The sequence below is a fragment of the Gossypium hirsutum genome, chromosome D02, assembly GCF_007990345.1.
Source record: "Gossypium hirsutum isolate 1008001.06 chromosome D02, Gossypium_hirsutum_v2.1, whole genome shotgun sequence".
NCBI classification, from domain to species: Eukaryota; Viridiplantae; Streptophyta; class Magnoliopsida; order Malvales; family Malvaceae; genus Gossypium; species Gossypium hirsutum.
In genome coordinates, this window is record NC_053438.1 from 42,355,737 (window position 1) to 42,371,551 (window position 15,815).

At 35.6% G+C, this 15,815-nt stretch overlaps 1 protein-coding gene and 1 long non-coding RNA gene across 2 annotated transcripts; both read right to left on the reverse strand.

Annotated features, from left to right (window-relative positions):
- Positions 1–5,240: 5,240 nt before the first annotated feature.
- LOC107908493 (uncharacterized) lies at positions 5,241–10,508 on the reverse strand. Its single transcript, XR_001687054.2, has 3 exons — positions 10,098–10,508; positions 9,044–9,970; positions 5,241–8,956 (listed from the first exon to the last, which is right to left on the reverse strand). It is a non-coding gene; the product is annotated as an uncharacterized lncRNA (long non-coding RNA).
- A 2,051-nt stretch (positions 10,509–12,559) lies between these two features.
- LOC107908492 (galactose mutarotase) lies at positions 12,560–15,199 on the reverse strand. Its single transcript, XM_016835669.2, has 5 exons — positions 14,970–15,199; positions 14,832–14,881; positions 14,408–14,534; positions 13,507–13,611; positions 12,560–13,429 (listed from the first exon to the last, which is right to left on the reverse strand). The coding sequence occupies exons 1-5, from the start codon at positions 15,073–15,075 to the stop codon at positions 12,807–12,809; spliced, it is 1,011 nt and encodes a 336-aa protein (XP_016691158.2). The 5' UTR covers positions 15,076–15,199; the 3' UTR covers positions 12,560–12,806.
- Between the last annotated feature and the right edge of the window lie 616 nt (positions 15,200–15,815).

The window sequence follows — 15,815 nt, forward strand, 5'->3', positions numbered from 1 at the left end:
TTGTATGTATTTTTTAACCTTGAAAGCTTGAATAAGAACTGATATGATGAGAAGAATCTAATTCATAAATGACCTGTAATATTCTTAAATTATCTGAAAAAAAAAGATGGTTGTGGTGTAATACTGAAATATTTAATTAATGTTTTGATGTGACAAACAGTAAGAACTTTAGGTGGTTAAAGTTCTACTTTCATATGCTCCAACTTTTACCAACGACTATCTTTGCCTCATTCTTTCTGTTAAGCTGCAAAATATTATCCTAAATCAACCTTTTGGGGAGGGTACTTGACCATGAGTTGAAAAGAGACCAGGTTACAGCATAGTTGAAATAAAGTTTCTAGCTGTAGGGATTTTGTTATATACTCACTCATGAGAATTGTACTTATTGCTGTTACTGTGTGCATCATTGTCAATGAATGCCTATTTTCTTTATGATGTATGATGAATTTTCCAAGGCTTATATTGGAATTTTGTTTTCTCAAAATATAGAGGATACCACTTGATTTTCTGCAAGGAGACAAGTTCTGTGAAGCTGCAATTAGTTATATTAAGCCTCTTCTAACGAAGGTATATATGCAAATGATGTATAAATTTTTATGGTGCTAGTTTTACTGGTTATATTTTCTGGGGTGAAATAATGATATATTTTCTCTGTGCTCCCAGGGGGTTCCATCTTTATTCTCTGATCTTTCTCCTTTGTATGATCACCCTGGCAAGGTATGTTTGCTTGCATGCATTTATTCTGAACATAGAATCAAGTTTCTAAACGTGAATTCTCCTTAATTGCTTGCAACTGGTTCAGAGCTTGATTTAATTAGGACTGATTTCCTGCCCTGTTTGCACTTATACAAGCAGACATGTTAGAGCAACTTATTCTTGAGTTGGAGCTTTCAATTAGGATTAATGGGAGATATCCTGATAGGTACTATATGCTTTCAACCCTTGATATGGTATATCAAGTCCTAAATCAAATAAACATTTAGATTTGTCTACCCCTAGAGGTAATGTATACTTCCAGCCCTTATAATGATTTGACATAATTGCACATGTGCAATTAATTTAGTTAGATTTCCCCCATACTGATCTACTTTTACCCTTTTTTTCTAAGATACGCTGATTTTGCATTGTTTTCATGTGCTTATTTATGCTCTTGTTCTCATTGATGTAAGATTGAATTAGTTTAATATTAATAATGTTTAAAAGATCTTTTATATTAATATATTTAATACTATTTAATTTTTGATATTAATAATGTTTGATTTTAATATTTAATATATTTAAATGTTTTTAAAAGTTAGTGGCGTTTTTATGTAAAACGCCGCTAAAGAATGGTACTTTTAGCGGCGTTTGTGGTAAAAGCACATTTACATGTTCTTTAGTGGCGTTTGTGGTAAAAGCGACGCTAAATGTCATGTTCTTTAGTGGCGTTTATGTGAAAAAACATCACAAAAAATAGCGACATAGTTTATAGCGACATTTTTTGCGGTGCTTTCAAATACTTTTAGCAGCGCTAGAAAGCGCAGTTATAGGCCCAAAAAAAGCCGCTAAAAGCCAGGTTTGCTGTAGTGTGTGGACTAACTTCATAATTAAGTAAATTATGAATTATCGGAATGATGCTTCTAAACATAATTACAATTACTAGAGTCTAACCGTATATGTCCGATTAGTCCCTCTGCTAGCTTAACAAAAGCTCAATTGGACTGCATTTGAATCAGAAGAAAATTCTACAACTTTGGAAATAATTTAATTGATTCAATTTATTCGATGTGAAATTAAATTAGGCAATCATGAGAATTGTTCAACTAGAGAATTTTATTAATGAATTTTCTTAAAAAATTAATTTGGAAAATCTAAGTGATTTTTGGGAAAATTAATTTTGCTTAAGTAAAATTAAATTAATCAAACTAATTAAAATTAATATAATATTTTTAAAAATTAATTTTCAAGTCAGACAATTGGCAAAATGAGTAATCAAACTTGAAAATTGGACCTGACATCGAAAATTGAGCCCAAGAACCCAAAACTAAGATTGAAACCTAAAAACTGGTCAAACTGGGCCTAATATGTGAAGTCGGGCCATCACTGATCTAGAACGAACTGACAACAATTGAATTGGCTCGGGGTGCGGTGAGGGTGTCACACCTACAATGGCACCACTAGGCACAGTGGTGCCAGCGAATGACATTCTAGTGGTCGACGGATGGTCGGCAACGGTAGTTCTTCGATGGTTGAGCAGTGGAAGAAGTACACTACTACTGGGACTATACCATATAATTTGATTTTAGATTAACTATTCCACAAATAATATTATTTCAATAGATTGAATATTAAATTTAATTTAGTACGTATCTAAATAGTATTTTATTAATTTAATATTAAAGTGATTATCTTAATATTAAATTTAATTTAATATTTATCTTATAGATAAATATTTTATTAATTTAATAGATTTAATATTAAATTTAATGTAATATTTATATTGATATGTATTATATTAATTTAATACTAAAGTGATTAAGTTTAATCATATTTAAACTCTCTCTATATAAAGGGAGCTTTGGGTCATTATTTTTCACACACTTGAATTCAAGAGAAAGTTGTAGAGCAAAAATTCTCTGAAGAAATTATTTTAGAAGATTTCTAGAGATATTTTTCTTATTTACAACTTGACCCAGAAGTTTAGAGAAATTATGAAATTGTCCCACTGGTAATTTTGTGGAAAACTTTTTGATTCAAAGCGAGCCCATCTTGGTAGACGTGAGCTTGAGGATAGCAGAGAAGACTACTCAGTCAAAGCGTTCATCCTAGACGAATCAAAAAACTATAATTTTGATTAATTGTTTATTACTTTAGATAACACAACCAAGTTCTAGTTTTTGAAAAAAAAATTTAAAACTCTAATTTTTCCTCAAATCTATTTTTCACTACATTTTCCAAACCCGATTTTCCAACACTCTAAGCCTTCGAGGTCACAACTCCATTGTTGACGGTTGAAGTGAAGGAGCCAGGACCACTGTCAAGAAAGTCACTAGCTGGTGTCACGACATCAAGAACCCCCAAAGTGAATATTGTGCCACTGTCAAAGGTGTCACGACACTGAAGTCTGACGGGGAAAAATACTAGAGGGATAGTTTTGTGTCCAACACCAACTTAAATAAGCTCATACACTTTGAGGGCATTTTTGTCTAACTTTAATGTTGTAATTTGGCTATATTAAAGACACTTTTGATGCAAAACATAAAAGAGCCAACTTTTATCATCTTTTTAGCGTCTCTTTTATTCTCTTCACCATTTTAGGTTTAGATTTTTTTCTTTCTTAGCTTAGTTAGTTGATAGTTGTTAGTTGCTTTAGTTCTACTATAGCATTAAGTTTTTTAAAATTAGATACAAAAAATCATCCTTGTATTTTGGTTTCTCTTTAAAGCTTCTAATAGATTTTAGCTTTGTGAATTTGCAAAATTGTGAAAACCTCACCTTTGGTTGTGCTTTTATCACCATCAGTGTTGCTCTCATCTTTCACAAAGACTCCATTAAGAGTCAGTAAGATTTTCTCAACCTTATTTTTTATGCTTTTTTTAATGAATCATTTAAGCATGAATTTTACTGATGTTTGTATGATGATAATGGGTAGTTACTAAATCTTATTGTGGTTGGTTGATGGAAACGCTATATGGTTAGTTTTTGGTTTAGGGACTAAATCATAAAAATTGGACTAAATCGAATAGACTTCAAAACGTAGAATTTACACCTCTAGGCGAACACTTAGATAGGTGAGACCGAGAGGAGAGCCTATTAGGGACCAATTTGATTGTCCAGATTTAGTTTGGTAAGATCAAGAGATAAACCAAATTAAATCGTCTAATAGAGTAAAATGGTGACCGAAAGATAAAATTGGACCAATTAGAAATTTAAACAATTTAAATCCTTATCCCAAGAGTTAACTAGCAACATGGAAGTCAACTGACCAATTTTGTCCATTGAATTGATATTTGTGTATTTTTGTGTATTTTTCAATTTAGTCCTTCTAGGTGTAAGTTACTGTAATTAATCTATGATAATGGTTTGTCGTACTAAAATACTTAGTAAGTAGCTAACTAGACTTCGTATTTGTATGCATTTTCATTATTAGTCACTTTATCACCCGATCTCTCTTGGGTTCGATCATTGGAATCTCTATGTTTCGTTGTAACACAAAAATATTACAACTGACAAGTCGTACTTGCAATTAAGCCATTTTAATTTTTTATATTTCTGTGTTGATTCTCTATTCGGTATTCGTCTGTTGTGCTGCGCGTTAGGAAGCCCATATGATCCTTCTGCAGTCTGGCTTACAAACTACCTTCAACCTTATAGGATCGCTTTTTTTGAACTTAATATAATACATGTTGACTCTACCATATTGCTTTAAAGCCTCTTTGAAAATTTCACTATTAGGGAAGATTAGACCCTTCTCGAACTTTAGGTTCACCATGCTAAATTCAATGTTGAAAAGCATCAAGAGTTTTCACTCTCATACTCATCCTCAACCTTGACATCATCCATGTTCAACCCATCCAAATTCCTATATACAGTAGACTTTACATTTGATGTTTCCTCTTCATCATTACTAACTTCATAGCCTCTTTCCCTAAACCAAGCCTCAAAACTATCACTAAAAACAACTTCCTAATAAAAAACTATTTCATTTTCATTTTCACTTTTTACAACTACTTCTGTAGCACTGCCAGTATGCTCAGAACTCTCTTCATTGGCTTCCTAATCTTCATTTTCTAGGATGTTAGGGGCTTTCACTACATAATGTGAAAAATTGAAAAATAACAAACCTTTTATAAAAATGATAATAAAAATTGAAAAAAATAGATAATCGAGAACCCTTCATAAAGAAGATAATAAAAAACCCTTCATAAAAAGGATAACAAATCGGGTTTGAATCAATATAAAACCTCAACAAAAATTTAATTTTTTTTTAAAAACCCCAATTAAATCTAATCATATTTAATGCTTGCCTCATCTCTCAAACGAAGCCTAACCTAAACCATTTTTAGCAGCCACCACGGTTTGATGAATACACCCAAATTCTGAAAACAACCCCTATTGACTGTGTTTTTGGAAGCAAGGCTTAGAAATCTCTTTGATTTTTCATTGTTTTTAGATTATGCTTTAGGTTTAAGGAATTGATGTTCCATTTCCACATTTCTAGTACTTTTTTTTTCTAATAATAAAAACTAAAAGTAATTTGACAGCCCATTTCATTTTTCCAAAAAGTAAAAAAAAAAAAAAACTGAAAGAAAAATGTTTTCCACGAAATTGATTTTCTTGTATGCTGTAAAAGGTTTCTTATAAGAAACCTAATTGAAGGTTTATTAGATTTCTTTATCTGTCTCTTAGCACGTGTTGTCAGATTTCTTTGTCTGAAGACTGTGTTTTTGTGATTTGACGGTGATCTTGCGTCATTGGTTTGATCATGGAATATGAAACTACGGGACTGACTCTTCGTGATGATGAGGATGATGCTTGGTCGGTTCTTCTTGGTGCTTTAAAAAATGTGGTCGGGTTTATTTTTTCTGATAGGTTGTTTTTTGAGGGCCAGTGTAGTCCGTTTTGAAGCAATACGGTCAACAATGGCAAATCTGTGGCACCCAATTAGGGGCATTTCTATATCTGATTTGGGGGAGAAGCGTTTCCTCTTTTAGTTTAATGCTGAAGTGGACATCAAACAGGCTATTCAGGGCAATCCATAAACCTTTAATAACCACTTGTTGGTGTTTCATCGCATGCTGGCGGAGGAGGACCCTCTCCAAGTCTCTATGTGTTTTGTTGATTTTTGGGTGCAAGTCTATGACCTCCCTGTTGGGTACTGCACTAAACATCTAGCCAAGTAGTTTGGTAATTTTCTTGGCACTTTTTTGGACTTTGATTCCATTACTATTTGCTTTGGTCTACAATAATTCTTACACCTACGAGTTCGGGTGGATATCTAGCTTTCGTTGAAGCGAAAGAAACTTCTTGCTTTGTCTCCCAACAGTGTGTCTATGAATGATTCTAGAATGAACGCCTAACGTTTTTTTGTTTCCTTTGTGGAAAACTGGGCCACAATGAGAGTTTCTGTCCCCTTAGATTAACCCTTGGCACGAAAGATGTTCTTTTGGGATGGGACGTCTCCTTCAGGACATTGCCACGCTTTCGACAGTTCCAGTCCAGTGTTTGGTTGCACACTGTGTCGAGGGAAAGGGTATCATGCTCTGACGGCCTAACGAGTCCGGTCAGCGTTCCTCTTTTGTTGACTTGTACTTCATATTTTGTGTAAGAGATCAGCCATAATTTTAGTCTCCACTTGGGCGAGAACTGACCTATCGGAGTTCAGGATGATGATTCAGCATTGATGAAAGATCTACTATCATAGCTGATTTTGCACAGGCTCTTGTGGGTGCGACCATGATTGTTTTGAGTGGGAAGAAGCGGGCACGGTTCAATTCTACAGTCTATTATTTTTGTAAGTTCGAATTCGACACAGACTTCTCCAACTACTAATGCAGCTGACTCTGCTAACCAGAGTAGCCGACCCTACTAACCAGAGCAACTGACCACTATGAACCTGGTCTGTTGGAACGTTTGTGGTTTGGGGAATCTACAAAAAAATCATCGTGTGCAGCATACGTTGCAGAGATACACTCTCCATGTGATCTTTCTCTTAAAAATGAAACAAGACGCTAGGTGGACGGAGATGATTCGTCATTGATTCAGTTTTCTTTGTGGTTTGGATGTTTTGGCTGTTGGTACTCAGGGTGGCCTTTCGTTGGGATGGAAACTGGGGTGCCAGGTTCATTTACAGAGCTTTTCAAGTCACCATATCGATGTGGTTGTCGTTGATGATATTGATGGGACGAGATAAGGACTCACTGAGTTCTATGGGTCCCCAATTGAGCATGACCGAGTGGAGTCGTCTCGCTTACTTAAGCAGTTGGGGCGTGACCATGGTTTGCTGTGGATGGTCGTTGGTGACTTTAATGAGATTGCTTACGCTTTTGAGAAGAAAGAGGGTCGTGTTCGCTGGGAGAGACAAATGGAGGATTTTTTCTCTGCCTTGGCGAATTGTGAGTTGCATGATCTGGGTTTCTCTGGGAAATGGTTTACTTGGGAACAGGGTCAATTTTTGGTACTAATATACGAGAGCGATTTAATCGCTGTGTTGCTACTGCTCCAAGGAAGGATCATTTTTCTACTTTTTGGGTTCTACATGCCCCTCATTCGGTATCTGATCATTGTCCACTTGTTACCATCAGTGTGTGTGTTGTCTAGGGTTTCTTCTCGATCTTCGGTGAGCCATTTCATTTCGAAACTTGATGGGTTTCTGAGCATACTTGTGAGGATGAGATTTGACATGTCTGGACAACAAGTGGTGGGTCGGTTCCTTATCGCCTTCGAACTTTGAGTGGTGCTTTGTCAACTTGGAACATGGCGCTCACTAGGCACACAGTAGGTTTGCTTGGGATGCTATGGCTTGGTTGGAGCGTTTGAATCAGGTAGAACCTTCCGATGACATTTTGGCAAAGATCACTGATGTTAAGTTGGCTCTTAATATGGAAGCTGATAAGGAGGAGTTGCTTTAGTGTCAGAGGGCGCGAATTCGACCCATATGTCACAGTTTTGCCCAATCAGCCTCTGTAATGTGCTGTACAATATTATTTCAACAATACTTGTGAACCAATTTAGGTAGGTGTTCTGTCTGTATTGATGAATCCTAAAGTGCATTTTTTTCCTAATCGCTTTATCACTATTAACTTGTTGCCTATGAAGTGATTCACTCCTTTGGAAAAAAACGAAGTGGTCAGAAAGGTTATTTTACGCTTAAGCTTGATATGATAAAAGTTTACGATTGGGTTGAGTGGAGTTTTCTAGTGGTTATGCTTCGGATGGTTTTTTGCTTTTCTTGGGTGTCTTTAATCATGCTTTGTGTCCGTATAGTTTCTTATTTTGTGGTATTTAGTAGATGTTTGAGTGTATATTTCCAACCGTCGCGAAGCCTCCGCCAGGGTGATCCTTTGAGCCCTTTTCTTTTCCTTTTGTGTGGGGAGGGTCTCTCTACTTTGTTCCGATTGGCCCAGCAAGAGGAAGTTTTTAGTGGTATTCGTATTGGTCGGTCTGGTCCACGTCTCACTCATCTCCATTATACGGATGACTATATGATTTTTGGGCATGTTACTACAGAGAGTGCAGACACGGTTCAATCTATCTTACATATGGGAGGTGCTTTGGACAATTGGTTAATTTTGATACGTCCGCGATTTATTTTAGCTCCAACGTTGTTCCATCGAATGCCTCTCTTGTTGAATCTGTTTTAGGAGTACGAGTTATCACTCATCCGACTAAGTATTTGGGTTTCCCTTCCATGGTTGAGAGGCGCAAGAGGGAGACTTTTCAGCACTTCAAGGATCATTTTTAGTGTAGCATTAATGGTTGGAATTTGCACTACTTATCTAAGGGAGGTCGGGGTGTTTTTATTAAATCGATTTTGTAGGCAATTCCTACGTTCACAATGTAATGTTTTTTGTTTCCTATATCTCTATGTCGTAACCTCGAGGCTATTATGAGTAAGTTCTGGTGGCAAAAATCAGGGGGCGGTAGGGGAATTCCTTGGTGCTCTTAGGCATCGTTGTGTGCCTTGAGGTTTGAAGGGGTATGGGCTTTCGTGATTTGAAAAAATTTAATATTGCACTTCTTACAAAGTAATGTTGGCGTATTTTAATGGATTCGGGTTGCTTATGAGTTGGGTTTTTAAAGTACGATAGTTTCCTAATGTGGATTTTATGCGGGTGGAACTGTGATCTTGCCTGTTTTATACCTAGCGTAGCATCTGGTGCTCTTGAGGTCTGTTAGAGAAGGGCCTTGGATGGCATTTGGGTATTAGGCATTCCATCTCCATTTGGAATGATTGTTGGCTTCCAGGGACTGGTAGCTGTCGAATGGAAAACACACCTGTTAATACTGCGGTTACTTGGGTGAGCGATTTGATTCTACAAGATTTGGCCCAATGAAATGTTACCTTGATATGAAAGGTGTTCTCCGATGATGAAGCTACTCGCATCTTGGGTATTCCTCTGTCTCATTTTGCTAGGGATGACATGGTAGTTTGGAAAGGGGACCCGACGAGTTGTTATTCTGTTCGCAACGGTATAAAATGCTTCGATTGTCTGTCCACATCTACCCTATTGCAATCTAACCACATCTACCCTATGAGTTCCTGAGATCTCTTTACCCGTGGAAGGCTTGTGTCCCTCCTAAAGTTCACATTACAGTTTGGAGGTTTCTCAAGGACTATGTTCCTACTCTATACAATCTCTACAACAGACACGTCTCTCAAACCCAATTTTGTCCTAAATGTTTAACTGTACCTGAGACGACTACCCATGTTGTTCGGGATTGCCCTTTTGCTGCTTTGATGTGGGACCGTTTGCGCATTTACTGGCCAGTGTCCTACAATGATTCCGATTAGGTGAGTTGGCTGGGTTTCTTGTGTAATGCTTTTTCTGGGGGTGGAACTGAGTTCGTACTTATAACGATATGGGCTCTTTGGTTGGAGAGGAATCGTCAATACCACGAAAACCTCTCCTAAATACCTCTGAAATTGCTCTCTTTCATTCGTTCATATCTAGGTGGTCTGTCTGCTTTGGGCATGCCGGTTGTGGGTTCCCTGGGCTCGTGTACTATACGCTGGCTACCCTTGGCTGCACCTCTGGTGAAGGCCAATTTTGATGTTGCGTACAGGGGGTACTAGCTTTTCTTGCTCAGGTGTAGTTGTTCGTGATAGCCACGGCCAGGTGCTCAAGGCTTGCACTCGTCTTCATCAACATGTCTCTTCAGCTTTTGCGACGGAGACGTTGGCTTTTATCATGGTCGTGGACTTTGCTCGCGATCTGGGTCTCTCTTGGGTTGTTTTTTAGGGGGATTTGCTGTATGTCGTTCGTAAACTCTGAAATACAGATGAGGACAGATCAAAGATCAGGGCTCTTATCAAGGAGGGTCAACAAAGACTACTTAACAGTTTCGCTGCGGTTGAAATCTAACACTGTTATAGGGAGCAAAATTTTGTAGCTCACCTGCTTACGTATTTAGGGTTTTGATGGCCATCAGATCGGTTCTGGGTAGAGGAGGTCCCTTTCCAAGTTGAACCAGCGGTTGCTGCAGACACTGTGTGGGGCGACCCTCCTTTTTAGGTTTCTTCGGTGTGCTTTGCCGAAGTAGATCCTTGCTATTGATTCGTCCTGCTTCGCCCTTGACTTCTCCATTGTCTTGCTCATCGTTGTCATCTCTTGGACATTGGAAATCTTGGCTTCCACAAGCTATCTTTCTGGTTGCACTCTCGGGTTTCTATTTTGTTTTTCTTTGGGCTGCATTTGAGGGTTCTATTGACTCTTGCTGCTTTTGTTTTGGCTATTGAGTCGTGGCCTATGTCTTTTTATATGTGTTTCAGCATTCAATAAATGGAAGTCTTTTTTCAGGAAAAAAAGTAAAAAAAACTTTGGTTCATATTTTTTATTACGTGGAAATCCAAATTAATGTGCCACATAATGTGACCATTACCAAAATAACAACAGATAATCTCTTTGTGGAATCACGATAATAGTGACTTTATTTTTTTGGAATAATCTAGGACTTCCATTAATAGTCAGGCCTGCCTAAGTGTTCATACTGCCACTTGAAAGCAAAACCTAACTTTCCTTAAAATAACAAAAATCAAATGAACTACTCCTACTAAGCTCAATAAAACAACAAAAACCTTAAAAGCCAGCTAATCCTGGTGACGAAAACAATTGGTTTAACTGTATAAAAAACCTTCAAATTTTTTCAAAAAAGTTAATTAAGTACTTACTTTTTTTTTTCACTGAATTAGATACTTGAATTTTTAAAATGTATTAAAAAAGTTTTTTGAAAAATAATTAAACCCTTACTTTTTTTTTTGCACTCAATTTGAACCTTGAATTGTCAATATGCATAAAAAAAAGAAACCTTCAAAATTTTCAAAGAAACAATAGTCCCTAGGGGTGTGCAAAATTCGGGTAAAACCGAAAAAATTCGGTTAACCGACCGAATTTGGTTAATCGGTCGGTTAACTGATTTTTTTCGGTCGAGGGTCGGTTAATTATTTTTTGATTTTTCAATTAACGGTTAATTCGGTTCGAAACCGGTCGGTTAACCGAATTTTTTTGGTTAACCGAAAAAATTAATAAATAAAATTATAATATATAAATAGGCCCACTATTCACCTAAACCCAATCTAAACTCAAGTATTCAACCCAACCCAACCCAATCATAAAATTAAATTACAAATAATTTAATAAATAAAAATAAAATTTTAAAACTAAGACTAAAACTAAAGTCTAAAAGTCTAAAAATAATTTAATTATGTAGTGATTCAATTTGGTTAATTCGGGTAATTCGGTTAATTCGGAAAATTCTGGTAATTCGGTTAATTTGGTTAATTTTTAACCAAAAATAAAAAACATATAATTTTCGGTTAATTCGGTTAACCGATCGAATTAACCGAAAAAATTTCAGTTCGGTTAATTTTTTTGAAAAAAATTTCGGTTCGGTTAACGGTTAAAATTTTGAAAGGTCGGCTAATTCGGTTAATGTTATTTCGGGTCGGTTAACCGAATGAACACCCCTAATAGTCCCTGCTTTTTTTTTTCCACTCAATTGACAAAATGCATCAAAGAAGCCCTTTGATCGTTAAAGCTAATTGCTTCTAATTTTTTTCAGTTAAAGTCATTACGTGTCACAACCACAGTGTGATACGTGAAAAAAATGATAAAAAAGTAAAAATCAATAAAAGTTATAAAAACATATTAAATTTTAATAAAAAAATTAATAAAAATTTAATTTTTATTAAAAATTAGAAAAAATTTATAAAAATCATAAAAGAAAATAAAAATTGTAAAATTTTATAAAAATCATAAAAAATACAAAAATATAAAAAAATTTATAAAGTCGTAAGAAAATAATAAAAAAATATAAAATTCGTAAAAGAATTATAAAATTATCATATCAAAAGAAGTATATTATAATTTTTCTATAACTTTTATTAATTTTTATTTTTATCATTTTTTAAAACATATCAAGTTTTGTTGCGAAATGTGATGACTTTAATTGAAAAAAAAAACTGGAGATCATTAATCATAACGGTCAATGGTTAAAGTTAATGATTAAAGGGCCTTTTTTAATTTTTTTTTACATGTGACATAGTGATTGTAACACGAGGTGACTTTAACTGAAAAATATTAGAGGCAGTTAACTTTAATGATCAACTATTAAAATTTAATGCAAATGAATCTTTTTAATGAACTTTGACAATTGAGTGCCAAAAAAAATGACTTAATTGTTTTTTGTGATAAATTTTGAAATTTTTTTTATTATTATAAGTTTGACAGTATCTATTTGAGTGGGAAAAAAAAGTAACAACTTAATTACTTTTTTGAAAAAAAATTAGAAAACTTTTTACGCTCTTAAGCCAAAACAATCAATTAAATTCAATGGCATCCGATGTAGTATATCCTTGATATAAAGTAGGAACCTTTTATGGCCCAAAATATCCTCATTTATTTCCACACTTTCCAATGGGGCAAGAACATTACAAAACATCTACCACTATAAATAGTTCATCTCTACAAAAGTTCACTTCAATACTCGGAACTCATCATCATATTATTAAGAGGAACTAAAAGGAACCCATGGTCTTCCAGAAATTGAAGCTAGGCAAACCAACAGTAAACTTATTCCCATATCTAAATTCAAAAGACTTCAGAAACTTACTCAACTGAAAACTCAAACAACATAGTGTGCTGGTACTTGCTACCAGGTTGAACAACGACTGATGGGAAGTTTGATTGGTTTATGGCATTTGGAAATCCCTGCGTTTCCAAGCATAACCCTGCATGCTTATTATAAACAGCACCTCCTTTCCCGACTACTCCATTCACGTAATTACCAGTGTAAAATTGCATCCCAGGTGCATTGGTCCATAAGTTAAGGACCCTCGAGCTGGATGGGTCCTTCAATTTGGCAGCACGTTTCAAACCCAATTTTTCTTCCCCACCGCCAAGAACATAGTTATGGTCATAACCCAAACCTACCTCATGGACTTGAAGACCAACCTTCTTCTCAGCAGTGAAGTCAAAAGGAGTCCCTTTAACTGGCTTGATTTCTCCAGTTGGAACTGTGTTCTCGTCCACTGGAGTCATTTCTGATGCCCATATCTGAATTGTATGGTCAAGTATGTTCCCTGAGTTGTGGCCTGCTAAGTTCCAGTAAGTATGTTGAGCCAAGTTAATTGGAGTGGCCTTATTCTCGGGCACTGCTTCCATGTCAAGCTTCATTGTCATGCTTGAAGTTAGAGTGTAGGTTGCAGTCACAGAAACATCACCCGGGTAACCTTTGAACAAGAAAACAGCAATATTAGGGACGAATAGAAATATGTGTGCCCATAAGAGAGACAGAGTGGGAACTTACCCTCCTCACCATCGCTGCTGCGATATTTAAAAGTAATGGAGGGTTTGTCGCCTTTCTTATATTCTGCTACCTCCCATATTCTCTTGTCAAAACCCTTGAATCCACCTAATGGAAAGAAGCAAAGAATAAATACAAAGGAATGAAATACGAATGCTTTATATATTTATAGAACAGATGTCTAATTTGAATGCTTTAAATATTCACAGAAAAGATGTCTAAGCCGGAAAACTAAAAATAGGGAAATTAGTTTAGGGAACGGGTGTCAGAATCGGACAATCCACAGCAAAACTATTCATTACCAGCATACGCAAAAATTATTAAATTTAAAAACAGACACTAATGCAGTTTATGCTTTGCTTCACTTAGAAGTGCACTTATCTTGTGCCTTGCGCCTGAGGTAATAAAAGGGATTTAGTTCCTAGAGTGTGCCTTGTGCCATTGACAAGGCTAGGCTCTTCTATATTTGTTCTCACTAATTTGCATTTGTCACATGCAATACTTAAAGAAGATGAATGTCTGCAGCAAATGATTGTATAAACATGACGTTCATGAACTCTTCCAACTAATCTAAGCCCTCAAAAGTCACAATGGAAATATTTATACCAAATCGGGAAAAAAAGTAACTTTTATTTTAAGAAAGAAAACATACAGAACCAAGCCAGCCCAAATTAATAGATAGAGCATACTTCAAAGATTGTTCTCAATTTTTGATCTCATACAGATAAGGAAATGTAACAGAAAATAAAAGAAGCATAATAATCGTCTGCTGCAAAATTTCAAGAACCAATTCAAGCATGCAGATAATCAGTTTTGATCCACTAATTGCAGTCTCATTCTGGTCATCCAAAATTATGAGAAAAATGTTTAATTATTCAAGATATGGGAAATATTAGATGTATACCGTGGAGACTGTTTGGAGGCTTGTTGATTGGCAAAGAGTACCCCGTTCCATTAAGAGTAAACTTGCCATTTTTTATCCTGTTTGCAACCCTTCCCACAATGCATCCAAAATAAGGTGAAGCACCTTTCTGATCAAACATCACAAAAATTAACCCCAAAATATGAACCAAAATCCCATTCTCTAAACTGAAGGAGACTAAAAAGAGAGGTTTCAACTCAAAAAGCCATCAATTTGTCACACAAATTACTTCCGACTTGCCAGAAACGTATCATTGTCTATGTAAAATTCCAAACGTGATATTGAAGAGACAAGACGAAGGCTGAAATGGGTTCTCTCTTCTTCGTCCAAAATATTCCAAGTCAATAGACAAGATTCAGATCAAAGTTAAAAGCTTTCAAATTCAACAAAGAGAGACAGGAATTACCACGTACGGTTCGACAGTGTCGAATCCCAGGACGACATCGGCTAATTTACCTTTAAAGTCAAGAAAAACCCACTGATCATTAATAATTTAGCATTCAGGAATTTTCTTCTGAAAAAAAGAAGATATGAATAGAGATACCGTTTTTGTCAGGAACAGACAATGAGGTGATAGTGCAGCCATAGTTGGTAATCTTAACAACCACGGTTCCATTGTTGAGTTCATAAATCTGCGGTTGGTCTGCCATTTGAGGCTTTTCCGAAAGCGAGATTTGTGTTTCAGAGATTCAGTACTTCCTGTAGTTTGGTTTAGTGTGGAGAGTATAAAGAAAACCAATTTCATTGTTGGAAGGTCTTACGTCACTTATCTTATCTTTATCCCTGACTGCATGCCACGTATTCATATTTCTTCCTCTTTCTTTGAGTTTTTTCCCTATTCTTCTTAGAGGCAATTTATTAAAAAAAGATTTTTTTTTAAATTATTGAAATGGATTCTGTATTTTATTATTTATTGGAATGAGTTCTTTTCCGGTAAATCGTGTCCACGTCAACGTGGCCGCGACTTGCCCATCTAATGAAATTTCATGTATATAGTTACCCTAAATTATTTAAATTATTTATAATACCTAAATTATCCCTATTTATTTGTTATATTACATAAAATACTCCTTTGAAAATACAAAACATTATGATAGCTAATTTAAAATTTATTCTCCATAACTAATAAAAATCATTTAAAATGCTAAAACTAGATCTGTCTGAACAAACTATAAGGAAATCCCTGGAATGATGTGATTTCTTCGTCTTCAACGAAAGATCTCGAGAAAGATCACGGTGAGGAAAGCTTGTGCTTAATGAGGAAGCAAATTTGGACACTCGGAATCATCTAACAATTATGCAGAACAGCAGCCGTCTTTCTTCACAGCTGAAACATCATCCCGAGAGCCGACATTGATGGTTTGTGTAACACCCCTTACCCGTATCCGAC

What these genes read in the sequence shown, in the direction of transcription:
- LOC107908492 (XM_016835669.2), bottom strand. Translation starts at nt 15,075, where the DNA reads ATGGCAGACCAACCGCAGATTTATGAACTCAACAATGGAACCGTGGTT. An exon ending in GTCTGTTCCTGACAAAAACG is followed by an intron (nt 14,882 to 14,969) that starts GTATCTCTATTC and finishes TTGACTTTAAAG; the next exon opens with GTAAATTAGCCGATGTCGTC. An exon ending in GCCTCCAAACAGTCTCCACG is followed by an intron (nt 13,612 to 14,407) that starts GTATACATCTAA and finishes TCTTTCCATTAG; the next exon opens with GTGGATTCAAGGGTTTTGAC.